The following is a 17,927-nucleotide window of genomic DNA, read 5'->3' on the forward strand; positions in this document are numbered from 1 at the left end:
ACTGCCGGCATGGTATTGTCAGGATTGGCTTGGAGCCAGCATAAAGCCGGAAAGGACCCATTAACTCAACCGGGACTGGCAGCCAGAGCAACCGTGGATGTTCGGTGTAGTGAATACGGACCTGATGACAGCGTCCTGCTCTTGATATCCCGGAGAAAAGAAATCAGGGAGACACGGTGCTGGAACTGCTAACACATATCTGGTGGATTATTTCTAAGAATATATCTGAGATTTATCGTCCAGAATATGTGCATTCACGCCATTCATTAGCTGTTTTTGTCTTTTTTTAATGTAATTCTCAAATCCACGGCGCAGTGCACATGAGATGAGCCTACTTGGTGGCTATAAGAAAAAGCCATGCAGTTATGATGGCTATGAATCTTTACAGTTGGTCGATAGCAGCGGAGGCTTCAATAACGGAGGAGGGAGACGCAGCGGAATCGGCTTGGTATCAGCAGCAACCCTAGGAGGACCGAAGGCAGGCCCACTGCGGGAGAACGACTGCAGCACCATGGACAGCTCAGGTAAGCGGTGGCTCTCCATGGGAGACGGTGTAGCTCACGCGCAGCAGGCAAGGCCAAGCTGGGGATAATTCTGATCTGTTGCATGCGAGGCAGAGCACGCCTGTCGCTGTGTGATACTCCCTGAAATATATTTAATTTGAATAAGATCAGTGTAAATAGGTTAAAATATATTATCTATACATTTCTGTCTTAGTGTTTCCCCGTATTGCATCATGTAATAAGGGTGTCTCCTTATATTGTAGCCTATATTGTTCTGCTTTAATTTTTATTTTGTGTGAGTAGAGCTGATCTCATCATAGCAGTGATCTCATGTTACAGTCTTTTATTAAGCTACCAATATTTTAATAAAACTTAAATTGATGTAATTGAACATGCACACATTATGAATAGACCATCGACATAGTCCCTACCAATCATCCTGATGTGGTGTAGCCCTAAGACTTGATTAACAGTGACAGTAATAGACAGCTTGACAATAGCTAACATGACAACAACAACAAAAACACAAACCCAATAATACTCTAACCTTCCTTGTTCCTTTTGAAGAAGTGTATGTAGGGAATTTCCTGCATACAGTTGCCTGTATGTCATGTGGCCATTGGAGAGTTAAAAAGTCACAGTTCATTGTCAGTGAGTGAGTGGAAGTGTTGTGAACAGGGATATATCAACCAGGGCCCATATTCACAAAACACATTTTAGCAAAATTCTTAAGATTTTTTTTTCATAAAGTAGTTTAAGTGCAATTCCTCAATTGCCCTCCTCTATCTTAAAATTGAATGAACTTCCCAAATATCTTCTTACAAATCTTCTTAAGATGTTTGTTGCTAGGCAACCGTTTTAGCTATCAATGGCAATCATGTTAGCATATTTCTTACTGAGATTATTGTTCTAAACATGTTCTTTGGTTTAAAATAATCCGTACTGAAACTTTCAGAGAAAGTTTGTGAGTCAATTCAACATGTTCAATTGCTTTCATGAGCTTTCTCTCACTGCCCTGAGTTTAAGACAACGGTTTAGCTATCTTGAAATTAACAAAATTTCCAATAAATTTATTTGTGGGCCTCCCGAGTGGCGCAGCGGTCTAAGGCACTGCATCACTACAGATCCTGGTTTGATCCCAGGCTGTGTCGCAGCCGGCTGCAACCGGGAGACCCATGAGGCGGCGCACAATTGGCCCATCGTCGTCCGGGTTTGGCTGGCCAGGTTGTCATTGTCCCATCGCGCTCTATCGACTCCTGTGGCGGGCCGGGCGCAATGCACACTGACACATCGCGGACAGATAGCCTTACATTCCCCTGCAAAATGTCTTGATAAACTTGGGAATTCATTTTTCCGTCGATGATAGCAAGCTGTCCAGGCCCTGAGGCAGAAAAGCAGGCCCAAACCATGATGCTCCCTCCACTATACTTTACAGTTGGGATGAGGTTTTGATGTTGCTGTGCTGTGCCTTTTTTTCTCCACACATAGTGTTGTGTGTTCCTTTCAAACAACTAGTTTCATCTGTCCACAGAATATTTTGCCAGTATGTGGAACATCCAGGTGCACTTTTGCAAACTTCAGACGTGTAGCAATATTTTTTTGGGACAGCAGTGGCTTCTTCCGTGGTCTCCTCCCATGAACACCATTCTTGTTTAGTGTTTTACTTATCGTAGACTCGTCAACAGAGATGTTAGCATATTCCAGAGATTTCTGTAAGTCTTTAGCTGACACTAGGATTCTTCTTAACCTCATTGAGCATTCTGCGCAATGCTCTTGCAGTCATCTTTGCAGGATGGCCACTTCAAGGGACAGTAGCAACAGTGCTGAACTTTCTCCATTTATGGACAATTGGTCTTACAATGGACTGATGAACATCAAGGCTTTTAGAGATACTTTTGCAACTCTTTCCAGCTTTATGCAAGTCAACAATTCTCATTCTTAGGTCTTCTGAGATCTCTTTTGTTTGAGGCATGGTTCACATCAGGCAATACTTCTTATGAATAGCAAACTCACATTTTGTGAGTGTTTTTTATAGGGCAAGGCAGCACTAACCAACATCTCCAATCTCGTGTCATTGATTGGACTCCAGGTTAGCTGACTCCTGACTCCAATTAGCTTTTGGAGAAGTCATTAGCCTACGGGGTTCACATACTTTCCCCAACATACACTGTGAATTTTTAAATGATTTATTCAATATAGACAAGAAAAATACAATAATTTGTGTGTTATTAGTTTAAGCACACTATGTTTGTCTATTGTTGTGACTTAGATGAAGATCAGATCAAATTTGATGACCAATTTATGCAGAAATCCAGATAATTCCAAAGGGTTCACATACTTTTTTCTTGCCACTGTAAATCTGAGACACTTCATTGAGTATGATATATAACGTTTCGTCTGGTATGTATTCATTTGTGGAAGTCCTTCACCCATTTCATATGATTTGTTACGAATTTGCTAAATGTAAAATATTTTATGAATTTGCAAAAACGAATCACGTTACGAATTTTAGCTAGGTGGCTAGGTGTGTAACCTTAGCTAGCTCGCTAATATTAGCTAGCTCGCTAATATTAGCTAGGCTTGGGGTTAGGGTTAGGTTTAGGAGTTAGGTTAAAGTTAGGATTAGGGGAAGGGTTAGCTAAAAGGGTTAAAGTTAGGTGAAGAGTTAGCTAACATTCTAAGTAGTTGCAAAGTAGCAAGAAAATAGTAAGTAGTTGAAAAGTTGCTAAATAGCTAAAATGCTAAGTTGTCCAAGATGAAATACGAACTCTCAACCTTTGGGTTGTTAAACATTTGCGTTATACGCCCACCCTCCTTTTATTTTTGCCTTAAGTAACAATCTGTCTTATGAAACCATATCAAATGTAGCATATACCTAATGGAGTGTCTCAGATTTATTTACAGAATAATACAAAATGCTCTGAGAACAGGTTGGATATATCCACAGCTCATTGCAGTGCACTGAAAGACCTGGCCTTAGGTACTGGATCTATCTGAGCTGAGGGGAAGTGTACGATGTGGAGGGGAGGGGAGAGGAGAGAGAAGGGAGGAGGGAGAGGGGGGCATAGACCTCTGAGATGGCTGAGTGTCAGGTGAGTCTGCCTGTGCTGGCTGGCTGTATGTGATCTGTATCTCCTGCTCCCTCTGCTTCTCTGTGTGTCTGTGCAGTGTAGCTCAGTAAACATCAGAGCTCTGCAGACTCCCATCTCCATCTGGTCAGTCGTGTTTGGCAGGCAAGCCAGCACACAAGCAGACTGAACGACTGACTGACCAACTGACACAGAGGCAGACACAGAGACAGGTGGATAGACATGTTGCAGCTAAGTAGTAGGTGTTTGGTTAGTGGTTAGGGTCTGAGACTGCATTGGAGGTTTTCCCATTGTCTTCCCACATAGCAGAGTCCTAGTTAGGGGTAGGTAACGCTCCGTGGAGAGCTGCAGGTACTGCAGGATTTTGTTCCAACTAGGCACAACATCTGACCAACTGAGCTAATTGATCAGTTCAGTGATTGCCTAAATTCAGCACACCTCGTCTTCCAGGTGATGCGGCACTCCAGGACCTCTACCCCTGGTCTATGTACTGTAAATCTCCAGTGTGTTTGAAAGGGATTGGTGAGACCACCAGGCACCATCAGCGCACCATCAGCTTAGCATCAGAAAATGTATATTATGTGAGAAATTTCCCATTGGAAATGGAAACTTCTCCATCTCCCCAACTCAAGGGCAGCGCTCTTACATTAGAGCTGTTTTATTGACATTAAGTGAATAATAGTTGGCTGGATGACGTCACTTCAGTCCTCTGTAAATATTTAAGTCTCAAAGGAAAATTGTGCATCGTACAGGGATGATTTCTGTATTTTGAAAGTTACATATCTTGGAAATTTGATTACTGACAAGCAAAGGATTTTAGGACTATGTCAACAATGGACTAATGAAACAAATTGCAAAGTATAGTTTTTGTATTGTGCATATCTGCTGCTATAGCAATCATGTTTGGTGGGTGTGTATCTCCCACATAGTCAGTAGTGATGCCAAGCTGCCTGTCCCTTCCAGACAGATTAATCATAGACTCTTGTCTTATCAGCAGCATCTATAACAAAGAGCTTAGAGCCTGTTTGTTGGGAAAGTTCCTGTTCCTGTTTGACCCACAATAGAGGCCCATATGTCACTACTGCAGTACACAGGTCTCTCTCTCTCTCTCTCTCTCTCACTCACTCACTCACTCACTCACTCACTCACTCACTCACTCACTCACTCACTCACTCACTCACTCACTCACTCACTCACTCACTCACTCACTCACTCACTCACTCACTCACTCACTCACTCACTCACTCACTCACTCACTCACTCACTCACATATATATATATTCACCCTGCACCGGATAGAAGGTATTAAGGATGAAGGTTGGGACTGTTGAAGGAGAGAGAGAGGCACATTGAGACTGTGTCTGTATTGATCTCTCTGACCGGGGCCAAGTCTCTTTCTGGGCCAGCGGCTCTCTGACTGGGCCTTTCTCTCACATCAGAGGTGCCTGACTGGAGCAGGGAGGATGGAAGGATGAACAGGAGGAGAGTGAGAGGGGGGGCGTTTTGGTCGAGGTTCAGAGAGCAGTAACCAACTCTAAGGGATGGCTGTGGAGGAGGCTTTGAAGTGTTCCTCTAGCATTAAAAGAGGGACAAGCTTACTGGTTAAATAGTCTGAAGGAAGATGCTAAGTAATGTCCAGGAAGTACAATGAGTCTTAAAGCAACTGTCCAGTGAAAACTTCACTTTTAATAGTTCATATTCTGTTAACTCATACCCAAATAATGTTCTTGACTCGTATTTGTGGCCAGCGCATAAGTTGGAGAAAAAACACTTTAAAAAAACCTACAAACTTGTATCTCAAATAGACTGTTTAAAAAATGTTTGCTATTTCTTGCATATATCCTGCCTTGTTGCCTGAGCTGGCCAATCAGCAGTCTACTCGCATGGATATGTTTAATGACCAGAATACACCCACACCATTCTGTTGTTGGGGTATGCCCACACCATTCCAACACAGAAAAGCTGCTTTTAACATATTTAATTTAAAAAATTCTAAGGAAAAGTATTTCACTCATTTTATAATTACACTACATTACCAAAATCAAATCAAATCAAATGTATTTATATTGCCCTTCTTACATCAGCTGATATCTCAAAGTGCTGTAGAGAAACCCAGCCTAAAACCCCAAACAGCAAGCAATGCAGGTGTAAAAGCACGGTGGCTAGGAAAAACTCCCTTGAAAGGCCAAAACCTAGGAAGAAACCTAGAGAGGAACCAGGCTATGAGGGGTGGCCAGTCTTCTTCTGGCTGTGCCGGGTGGAGATTATAACAGAACATGGCCAAGGAGTAAATGTCAGTTGGCTTTTCATAGCCGATCATTAAGAGTATCTCTACCGCTCCTGCTGTCTCTAGAGAGTTGAAAACAGGAGGTCTGGGACAGGTAGCATGTCCTGTGAACAGGTCAGGATTCCATAGCCGCAGGCAGAATAGTTGAAAATGGAGTAAGTGGACACCAGCTTGTCCAACATATCATTCCAAAGTCACGGGCATTAATATGGAGTTGGTCCCCCCTTTGCTGCTATAACAGCCTCCACTCTTCCAGGAAGGCTTTCCACTAGATGTTGGAACATTGCTGCGGGTACTTGCTTCCATTCAGCCACAAAAGCATTAGTGAGGTCGGGCACTGATGTTGGGCGGTTAGACCTGGCTTGCAATCGGTGTTGCAATTCATCCAAAATGTGTTCGATGGGGTTGAGGTCAGAGCTCTGTGCTGGCCAGTCAAGTTCTTCCACACTGGCCTTGATAAAACATTTTTGTGTGGGCTTCGCTTTGTGCACAGGGGCATTGTCATGCTGAAATAGGAAAGGACCTTCCCCAAACTGAATTGTCTGGCGAAGTAATAGGCCAAACAAGCTCACAGAATGGGACCGCCGAGTGCTGAAACACGTAGCGTGTGAAAATCGTCTGTCCTCGGTTGCAATACTCACTACCGAGTTCCAAACTGCCTATGGAAGCAACGTCAGCTTCGTCGGGAACTTAATGAAATGGGTTTCCATGGCCGAGCTGCCGCACACAAGCCTAAGATCACCATGCGCAATGCCAAGCATTGGCTGGAGTGGTGTAATGGCTTGCCGCCATTGGACTCTGGAGCAGTGGAAACGCATTCTCTGGAGTGATGACTCACGCTTCACCACCTGGCAGTCCGACCGACTAATCTGGGTTTGGTGGATAACAGGAGAATGCTACCTGCTCAATGTAAGATGGTGCCGACAGACATGGAAGCTCTTCCAGCTCCTAAGCAACTTTGCAGTATTTTTTTTTTTGTGTGTTATATCTTACATTATTAGCCCACAATGTTTTTTTTGTGTAATTACATACAGACGGAAATAAATCTTGGATATCAGAGCGGCGGTAACTCACCAGCATTATGACCAGGAATACGACTTTCCCGAATTGGATCCTTTGTTCGTACCCCGAGGGCAACTGAACCTATCCCAGAGGCTGCTCCAAGATGCTGCCGGTGGAGAAGAGGTATTCAGAATGCACTTCTAGTCTGACTCAGTAGACATGCACACCATCCACCGCTTCTGAGGATATTACTTGCTAATGTTCAGTCTCTGGACAATAAAATAGACAAGCTCAGGCAGAGGAACTCCTTCCAGAGATACATCAGGGACTGTAACATACTCTGTTTCACCAAATCATGGCTCTCTCGGGATATACTGTCTCTGTCTATACAGCCAGCTGGGTTCTCAGTACATTGCGTTGACAGGAGTAAAGAACTCTCCGGGAAGAAGAAAGACGGTGGTGTATCTTTCATGATGAACTACTCATGGTTTGATTGTGATAACATACAGAAACTCAAGTCCTTTTGTTCACCGAAGCTAGAATACCTTACAATAAAAAGCCAAACATGTTACCTCCCAAGATAATTAATTTGGTAATAGTCGCAGCCATGTATATTCCCCGTCAATACGATACAACAACTGCCCTCAAGGAACTACACTGGACTTTATGCAAACTGGAAACCACAGATCCTGAGGCCGCATTTATTGTAGCTGGGGAAAATCAGATCACGACTCCATTTTGCTCCTTCCTTCCCATAGGCAGAAACTCAAACAGGAAGTACCCATGCTCAGGTCTATTCTGGTCGGATGAAATGGAATTCATGCTTCAAGATTGTTTTATTCACGCGGACTGAGATATGTTCCGGGTAGCTTCTGAAAATAACATTGACATATACACGGACACGGTGACTGAGTTCATCAGGAAGTGTATAGCGGATGTTGTTCGCACTGTGACTGTTAAAACCTACGCAAACCAGAAACCGTAAATAGACGTACAGTTGAAGTTGGAAGTTTACATACACTTAGGTTGGAGCCATTAAAACTCGTTTTTCAACCACTCCACAAATGTCTTGTTAACAAACTATAGTTTTGGCAAGTCAGTTAGGACATCTACTTTGTGCATGACACAAATCATTTTCCCAACAATTGTTTACCGAATGATTATTTCACTTAGAATTCACTGTATCACAATTCTAGTAGGTCAGAAGTTTACATACACTGAGTTGACTGTGCCTTTAAACATCTTGGAAAAATCCAGACAATGATGTCATGGCTTTAGAAGCTTCTGATAGGCTAATTGACATAATTTGAGTCAATTCGAGGTGTACTTGTGGATGTATTTCAAGGCCTACCTTCAAACTCAGTGCCTCTTTGCTTGGCATCATGGGAAAATCAAAAGAAAATCAGCCCAAAAATTGTAGACCTCCACAAGTCTGGTTCATCCTTGGGAGCAATTTCCCTTTGCCTGAAGGTACCACGTTCATCTGTACAAACAATAGTACGCAAGTATAAACACCATGGGACCACGCAGCCGTCATACCGCTCAGGAAGGAGACGCGTTCTGTCTCCTAGAGATGAACGTACTTTGGTGTGAAATGTGCAAATCAATCCCAGAACAACAGCAAAGGACCTTGTGAAGATGCTGGAGGAAACAGGTACAAAAGTATCTATATCCACTGTAAAACAAGTCCTATAATCGACATAACCTGAATGGCCAAGCAAGGAAGAAGCCACTGCTCCAAAACCGCCATAAGAAAAGCCAGACTACGGTTTGCAACTGCACATGGGGACAAAGATTGTACTTTTTGGAGAAATGTCCTCTGGTCTGATGAAACAAAAAAATAACTGTTTGGCCATAATGACCATCGTTATGTTTGGAGGAAAAAGGGGGAGGCTTGCAAGCCAAAGAACACCATCCCAACCGTGAAGCACAGGGGTGGCAGCATCATGTTGTGTGAGGGCTTTGCTGCAGGAGGGACTGGTGCACTTCACAAAATAGATGGCATCATGAGAAAGTAAAATTATGTGGATATATTGAAGCAACATCGCAAGACATCAGTCAGGAAGTTAAAGTGGGGTTGCAAATGGGTCTTCCAAATGGACAATGACCCCAAGCATACTTCCAAAGTTGTGGCAAAATGGCTTAAGGACAACGAAGTAAAGGTATTGGAGAGGCCATCACAAAGCCCTGATCTAAGGTGAATTCACCAATTTGTAAGTCGCTCTGGATAAGAGCGTCTGCTAAATGACTTAAATGTAAATGTAAATCTTAATCATAAATCAAATTTATGGGCAGAACTGAAAAAGCGTGTGCGAGCAAGGAAGCCTACAAACCTGACTCAGTTACACTAGCTCTGTCAGGAGGAATGGGCCACACTTATTGTGGGAAGCTTGTGGAAGGCTTCCCGAAATGTTTGACCCAAGTTAAACAATTTAAAGGCAATGTTACCAAATACTAATTGAGTGTATGTAAACTTCTGACCCACTGGGATTGTGATGAAAGAAATAAAAGCTGAAATAAATAATTCTCTCTACTATTATTCTGACATTTCACATTCTTAAAATAATTGGTGATCTTAACTGACCTAAGACAGGGAATTTAATAGGATTAAATGTCAGGAATTGTGAAAATCTGAGATTAAATGTATTTGGCTAAGGTGTATGTAAACTTCTGACTTCAGCTCTATGTGACAGGGTCTAGAGACAATAACGGATTACAAAGGGAAAACCAGCCATGTCGCGGACACACGTCTTGCTTAACTAGTACTAGAACACACCGTTAGAACTAAGAATTAGAATTCTATTACACCCTTAGAATTAGGAATTAGAACTCGATCATGCCCTTCATTTAGGATATAGAATGCATCGTTTACTCAACTTGGCTTTAAACACAAGCATATTCAGGTGGAATTGGAAAGGATTCTGCCTGTCAGATACCAGACCTCTTAGGAGTGTTGGCAGTCTGAATTTAGAGTGAAGGAGAAGAGGGAGAGACATATTTCTGCATCATCAGTGTGTAGGAGAAGGTTAGCAATCTCTCTCATTGAGCAGTGGCGTTTCCCAATGACATTGCTGAATGAATCCCGTCGACAGTCTCAAGTGCCTGTGTCTCGAAAAGAGGCTTGCAGTAGGAATTCCCACAAAATGTCCCTTTTACCATCATGATGGATCTGAGACTCCATTAAATGTGTTGCAATCATGTCAAAGGAATGCAGTCAGTGCACACTCAGGTGCCTCCTAGATGCCAGAATGGAGCCCCTGCTCAGGCTTAATCACCCACTTGAAGCTCTCCTTTGCTTGATTGATAAGCCCTTAGATTTATATTGCTCTGTAAAGACCATAGAGCTACAGCACTTGATAACTACTGTCCAAGACCTTCTATAGAGGAACACTGTGTGTGTTGATGCTCTGAGGTTTGTATTAGTGGTAGTAGTGATGGTGGTAGTTTTTATTTAGATTTAATAACCTTTATTTGTCGAGGAAATCCAAGTGAGATCAGGAGACCTCTTTTATAAAGGAGACCTGACCATGTCCTCCATCTCCAGATATGTACGCCAACAATGGAGGAGTTCTGCTGCTGGACATGGTGCAGGGCTGAGCTGGCAAGTAGTGATAATGGTAGTGGTGGTAGTGATAGTAGTAGTAGTGGTGGTAGTGATAGTGGTGGTAGTGATAGTAGTAGTGGTGGTGGTAGTGAAAGTAGTAGTGGTGGTGGTAGTATTGGTAGTTGTGGTGGTGGTAGTATTGGTAGTGGTGGTAGTGATAGTAGTGGTGGTGGTAGTGATAGTAGTAGTGGTGGTAGTGATAGTAGTAGTGGTGGTGGTAGTGATAGTAGTAGTGGTGGTGGTAGTGATAGTAGTAGTGGTGGTGGTAGTATTGGTAGTGGTGGTAGTGATAGTAGTAGTGGTGGTGTTAGTGATAGTAGTAGTGGTGGTGGTAGTGATAGTAGTAGTGGTGGTGGTAGTATTGGTAGTGGTGGTGGTAGTGATAGTAGTAGTGGTGGTGGTAGTAATAGTAGTAGTGGTGGTGGTAGTGATAGTAGTGGTGGTGGTAGTGGGGGTAGTGATAGTAGTAGTGGTGGTGGTAGTGATAGTAGTAGTGGTGGTGGTAGTGATAGTAGTAGTGGTGGTGGTAGTAGTGATAGTGGTGGTAGTGATAGTAGTGGTGGTGGTGGTAGTGATAGTAGTGGTGGTGGTGGTAGTGATAGTAGTAGTGGTGGTAGTGATAGTAGTAGTGGTAGTGATAGTAGTAGTGGTAGTGGTAGTAGTAGTGGTGGTGGTAGTGATAGTAGTAGTGGTGGTGGTAGTAATGGTGTTAGTGATAGTAGTGGTGGTAGTGATAGTAGTGGTGGTGGTAGTGATAGTAGTAGTGGTGGTGGTAGTGATAGTAGTAGTGGTGGTGGTAGTAGTGGTAGTGGTGGTAGTGATAGTAGTAGTGGTGATGGTAGTGATAGTAGTGGTGGTAGTGATAGTAGTAGTAGTGGTGGTAGTGATGGTAGTGGTAGTGATAGTAGTGGTGGTGGTGGTGGTAGCGGCAGTGGGAGCTCGGTGCCATGTGCTTTGTACAGATGGGTGGGATGGGGAAGGGAGGAGTGTGCTTAGACCAGGTTGCTGAGTCAGATATAGGACTTGGGTGAGGTCCAAGATGAGCGCTTTCTCTTGAAGTAGCACAGTAACACAGTTGACTGCAGCTCTCTCTCTCGCTCTCTAACTTTAACAGTTTATCAGTCCAGGTAGTGTGCTTGTTACTGTATATGTTGTATGTTGTCTCTGTGCCCATGTTGTTATATTTGTTTGTCTGTGCTGTACTGCAAATAGTGTGTCTCTACATGTCTGTCTCCATCTGTCTTTTTTCCGTCTGTCTCCTTTCCGTCTGTCTCCTTTCCGTCTGTCTCTGTCTGTCTCTGTCTACATTCTCAGTGTGTTTCTGTGTGTTTCTCCTTTCATTCTTAATTTTAAGGTCCTCCATCTCCAGATATGGACGCAAACTATGGCGGAGGCCTGCTGGACATGGTGAAGGGCGGAGCCGGCAAATTCTTCAGCAACTTCAAGGATAACCTGAAGGACACTCTAAAGGACACCTCCACCAAAGTCATGCACCAGGTGGCCACGTAAGTCCCAACAACCACCACCTTACCCGTACCTTTCCTGACCCCAGAACACTACCTATCCCCTGGCTCTGGCAAAGGGAATATGTTGTGACTGTGCCCCACATTGGAGCTCCTTGGCTGGGGTAAATTGACATGCCCCTGCCCATGCCAATAGCTCTGTTATAGCTAATCTCCCCATATGAAAAAATACTAGAATGTATACTATGGTGGGAATACTATAGTATCCACTGTAGTGTTTTTGCTGACTGAAGACCTCCTTTACAAGGGAGACCTGACTTAGGTGTATGTCCGTTTATACTATAGTATAAATAATGTAGTATGAAAAAAAGAGTAGTATATACTATAGTAATTAATGTAGTGTTTTTGCAGACTAGTATTTTAACGTAGTGTTTTTGTGGACATGACTAGTATTTACTGTAGTAAACCTTGGATCATTGCTATTCTAGTGTTTTGTGGACATGACTGTATTATTTAATGTCATGTTTTTGTGGACATGACTGTAGTATTTACTATAGTGTTTTTGTTTTATTATGTTTGGCACTTGAAGTGGAGGCTTTCTTCTTCAGGAAGCCTCCTGGAGAAATACTAAAAGAGCAAATGTTCCATAACCTGTAGGTAGGTAGGACTGGGTTCTGAATGGAGAGTTCATAGCTTCTGCTCTTTTTGTATAACCATAGGGAACACAATGTATGACCTATACTTGGCATGTAGGTTTCTCGCTTACGGGTGGCACAAATTGGGAAATGGGGGAGGGAAAAGGGCACATTTAAATACTGTTGTATAGTTACTTTTGTTGTTGTGTTTTTGTAGATATTTATGTAGTATTCACTACAGATTTTTTTGTAGAGAATGCCGAAGTATGTACTATACTATTCTTCAGAATACTACAAAATTAAATACTAAGTACTACAGTCGTGGCCAAAAGTTTTGAGAATGACACAAATATTAATTTCCAAAGTTTGCTGCTTCAGTGTCTAGATATTTTTGTCAGATGTTACTATGGAATACTGAAGTATAATTACAAGCATTTCATAAGTGTCAAAAGGCTTTTATTTACAATTACATGAAGTTGATGCAAAGAGTCAATATTGGCAGTGTTGACCCTTCTTTTTCAAGACCTCTGCAATCCGCCCTGGCATGCTGTCAATTACCTTCTGGGCCACATCCTGACTGATGGCAGCCCATTCTTGCATTATCAATGCTTGGAGTTTGTCAGAATTTGTGGGTTTCTGTTTGTCCACCCACCTCTTGAGGATTGACCACAAGTTCTCAATGGGATTAAGGTCTGGGGTGTTTCCTGGCCATGGACCCAAAATATTGATGTTTTGTTCTCCAAGCCACTTAGTTATCACTTTTGCCTTATGGCAAGGTGCTCCATCATGCTGGAAAAGGAATTATTCGTCACCAAACTGTTCCTGGATGGTTGGGAGAAGTTGTTCTCGGAGGATGTGTTGGTACCATTCTTTATTCATGGTGTTCTTAAACAAAATTGTGAGTGAGCCCACTCCCCTGGCTGAGAAGCAACCCCACACATGAATGGTCTCAGGATAATTTACTGTTGGCATGACACAGGACTGATGGCAGCGCTCACCTTGTCTTCTCCAGACAAGCTTTTTTCCGGATGCCCCAAACATTGGAAAAGGGATTCATCAGAGAAAATGACTTTACCCCAGTCCTCACCAGTCCAATCCCTGTACCTTTTGCAGAATATCAGTCTGTCCCTGATGTTTTCCTGGAGAGAAGTGGCTTCTTTGCTGCCCTTCTTGACACCCTTCTTGCCCCGATCCCGCAGCTGAATCAACTTTATGAGACAGTCCTGGCGCTTGCTGGACTTTCTTGGGCGCCCTGAAGCCTTCTTCGCAACAATTGAACCGCTCTCCTTGAAGTTCTTGATGATCCGATAAATGGTTGATTTAGTTGCAATCTTTCTGGCAGCAATATCCTTGCCTGTGAAGCTCTTTTTGAACAAAGCAATGATGACGGCACATGTTTCCTTGCAGGAAACCATGGTTGACAGAGGAAAAACAATAATTGAAAGCTCCACCCTCCTTTTGAAGCTTCCAGTCTGTTATTCGAACTCAATCAGTCATCTCCAGCCTTGTGCTCGTCAACACTCATACCTGTGTTAACGAGAGAATCATTGACATGATGTCAGCTGGTCCTTTTGTGGCAGGGTTGAAATGCAGTGGAAATGTTTTTTGGGGGATTCAGTTCATTTGCATGGCAAAGAGGCACTCCGCAATTAATTGCAATTAATCTGTTCACTCTTCATAACATTCTGGAGTATATGTAAATTGCCATCATAGAAACTGAGGCAGCAGACTTTGTGAAAATTAATATTTGTGTAATTTTGGCCACGACTGTACACATGACCCGAGAGATTCTATAGTGTGTAGTATAGTATTCTACAGTATACTACAGTTTACTACATAATTCTATATTAAGTACATTAGTATTCTATAGTAAACTGGAGTATTATTTATGTGGGTCCATGCAATTGTTTCTATTGGCTAAGGCTAGAAATATCACTGCCTCCCTTCCCACCCAAGTCTGACCCAAGTCTGGTTCTCATGCTAGACTGACTCATAGGGCGGTAAATTAGATTACAATGGTTTTTTTACTGACCATTGCCAGCCAGTACTTTTTAAACATGCAAAAAAATAGTTTTTTTTGTTGAAAAGGCACACTGTCTACTTATGGGAGATATACAGCTGGTGGAAGTTGTAGTTCATGTGTGTAGTTCTAATGAAACGGTTGGAACTTTTCAGCATCGTGCTTCTTCTTGGCCATCAAATTAGTTGAATTTAATTTTTTTATTTTACCTTTAATTTACTAGGCAAGTCAGTTAAGAACAAATTCTTATTTTCAATGACGGCCTAGGAACAGTGGGTTAACTGCCTGTTCAGGGGCAGAACAACAGATTTGTACCTTGTCAGCTCGGGGATTCAAACTTGCAAGCTTTTGGTTACTAGTCCAACGCTCTAACCACTAGGCTACCCTGCCACCCCTGCTACCCTACCGGCATATGGTAGGTAAATTCACTCTGAAACACGTATACATTTTAATATACAGTGTATCTTAAATGACCATGTTTTTATGACTTTGACGATGCAGATATGAGGTTTGTTCTTAGCCTACAAAACGAGGATACAGGAAGTGCCACTTTCTTACCATATAGTGCTCTGAGACTGGTCCTAGTAGCGCTCTGTGTGGCTGCTGGGCTCTAGTATGAGAGGAGGAGACTGTGTTTTCACCCAGCTGAGATCTTTACATGTCTTCCCTTGGTTGCCAGGGTTCCTTGAGCTGTGAAACATGGAATGGAGTAACAATACCGGGCTGATTACACATGGTTTTACACACAGAAATACATCGCTATGGTTCTACCGTTACATTACAGCAACAATGAGATAACACTTTAGACTATATTGCCACTGTGATACACTTAAGGTATAAGGCATGAGGGGCTGTGGTATGTGGCTCCGCGTTGTGTCATGCCATGAACAGCCCTTAACCGTGGTATATTGGCCATATACCATAAAGCCCGAGGTGCCTCATTGCTATAATAAACTGGTTACCAACCTAATTAGAGTAATAAAAATAAATGCTTTGTCATACCTACGGTATACGGTCTGATATACCACGGCTGTCAGTCAATCAGCATTCAGGGCTCGAACCACCCAGTTTATAAGTATTCTTTGAACTGTATCTGTATCTGAGATAAAATATTAGCTAATCAGATAGCTGATAGAATAGACTAGAGGGAAAACAGATGAGTGGAGGAAGAGAAGGGGAGGAACAGTAGAAGGGGTGTACAGGGATGAAGGACAGGCAGGGGAGAGGAATGAGGGAGAGAGAGGCTATCGAGTTTGGCACCGCTGGGTCCTGAGAGAGAGTATTTCTGCGCAGGCGTCTTCACCAGACACACCCTGTACCCTGTACCCTTCTCTGAGATCCTCATAGGGGAGACCAAGATCTTCTCTACTGCACAGGACTATGAGAGGATGAGGTACAGTAGGTGCAGACACACACACACACACACACACACACACACACACACACACACACACACACACACACACACACACACACACACACACACACACACACACACACACACACACCCTGTACCCTGTACCCTTCTCTGAGATCCTCATAGGGAGACCAAGATCTTCTCTACTGCACAGGACTATGAGAGGATGAGGTACAGTAGGTGCAGACACACACACACACACACACACACACACACACACACACACACACACACACACACACACACACACACACACACACACACACACACCCTGTACCCTGTACCCTTCTCTGAGATCCTCATAGGGGAGACTAAGATCTTCTCTACTGCACAGGACTATGAGAGGATGAGGTACAGTAGGTGCAGACACACACACACACACACACACACACACACACACACACACACACACACACACACACACACACACACACACACACACACACACACACACACACACACACACACACACACACACACACACACACCTCTGGACCCTTTGGAACAGTGTCATTCACAGAGCAGGGACTGGGCAGAGATAGGGCACATTGATTCATTGTGTCGATCACAATTTTCTGCAGATAAGATTGTTTCTGGCCTAGTCTCGTCTTGTCTCCTCCCTTCTCCCATCCTTTGCAGTGGTGGAAAAAGTACCCAATTGTCATACTTGAGTAAAATAAACATACCTTAATAGAAAATGACTCACGAGAAAGTCACCCTCAAGTTTCACGAGTAAAAGTAAATGTATGAATCATTTCAAAGTCCTTACATAAAGCATACCAGACTGCACCGTTTTCTTGTTTTTTAGCCAGTAGCACACAACTCTCAAGACACTTCCTGACGGGCCGCCCCCAGGTGGTAAGGGTAGGCAACAACAGCTCTGCCACGCTGATCCTCAACACGGGGGCCCCTAAGTGGTGTGTGCTTAGTCCCCTCCTGTACTCCCTGTTCACAGTGGTAGGCCCGATTACCGACAATATAGGGAGGAGGTCAGAGACCTGGCCGTGTAGTGCCAGGACAACAACCTCTCCCTCAACATGATCAAGACAGGAGATGAGATGAGGAGGGCCAAGCACGCCCCTATTCTCTCGCTCTATTGGAACAGGTTGAGAGCTTCAAGTTCCTTGGTGTCCACATCACCAACAAACTATCATGGTCCAAACACATCAAGACAGTCGTGAAGAGGGCACGACAACTCCTATTCCCCCTCAGGAGACTGAAAAGATTTGGCATGGGTCCTCAGATCCTCAAAAAGTTCTACAGCTGCACCATCGAGAGCATCCTGACTTTTTGCTTCCTGCCATCCAGGACCTCTATGCCAGGCGGTGTCAGATAATTGTCAAAGACTCCAGCCTAGTCATAGACTGTTCTCTCTGCTACCACACAGCAAGCGGTACCGGAGCGTCAAGTCTAGGTCCAAGAGGCTTATAAACAGCTTCTACCCCCAAGCCATAAGACTCCTGAACATCTCGTCAAATGGCTACCCAGACCATTCAACTAACCAATGCCCACGCACATTGACTCTGCACCTCCCTGTATATATTGTTAATTTTTTTCTTCTGCTGCTCTTTAATTACTTGTTACTTTTATCTCTGATTCTTATCCATATTTTTGAAACTGCACTGTTGGTTAGGGGCTCGTAAATAAGCATTTCATTGTTGTATTTTGCGCATGTGACTAATACAATTTGATTTGGGGGGCAGTGTAGCCTAGTGGTTAGAGCATTGGACTAGTAACCGAAAGGTTGCAAGTTCAAATCCCCGAGCTGACAAGGTACAAAATCTGTCGTTCTGCCCCTGAACAGGCAGTTAACCCACTGTTCCTAGGCCGTCATTGAAAATAAGAATTTGTTCTTAACTGACTTGCCTAGTAAAATAAAGGTCAAATTAAACAAAAAAAATAAAAAT

At 43.3% G+C, this 17,927-nt stretch overlaps 1 protein-coding gene and 1 non-coding gene across 2 annotated transcripts in view; one reads left to right on the top strand and one right to left on the bottom strand.

The window, feature by feature from the left end:
- Positions 1-17,927, top strand: part of dnajc6 (DnaJ (Hsp40) homolog, subfamily C, member 6) — a 47,773-nt gene that overhangs the window by 5,980 nt on the left and 23,866 nt on the right. The window contains exons 2-3 of the mRNA XM_064932989.1: positions 389-524; positions 11,840-11,990. Of these exons, the coding sequence (XP_064789061.1) occupies positions 512-524; positions 11,840-11,990 (164 nt within the window). The 5' untranslated portion in view covers positions 389-511. The remainder of the gene's footprint in view (positions 1-388; positions 525-11,839; positions 11,991-17,927) is intronic.
- LOC135513408 (U7 small nuclear RNA) lies at positions 12,539-12,593 on the bottom strand. Its single transcript, XR_010451529.1, has one exon. It is a non-coding gene; the product is annotated as a U7 small nuclear RNA (small nuclear RNA).

Source organism: Oncorhynchus masou, chromosome 24, assembly GCF_036934945.1.
Source record: "Oncorhynchus masou masou isolate Uvic2021 chromosome 24, UVic_Omas_1.1, whole genome shotgun sequence".
NCBI classification, from domain to species: Eukaryota; Metazoa; Chordata; class Actinopteri; order Salmoniformes; family Salmonidae; genus Oncorhynchus; species Oncorhynchus masou.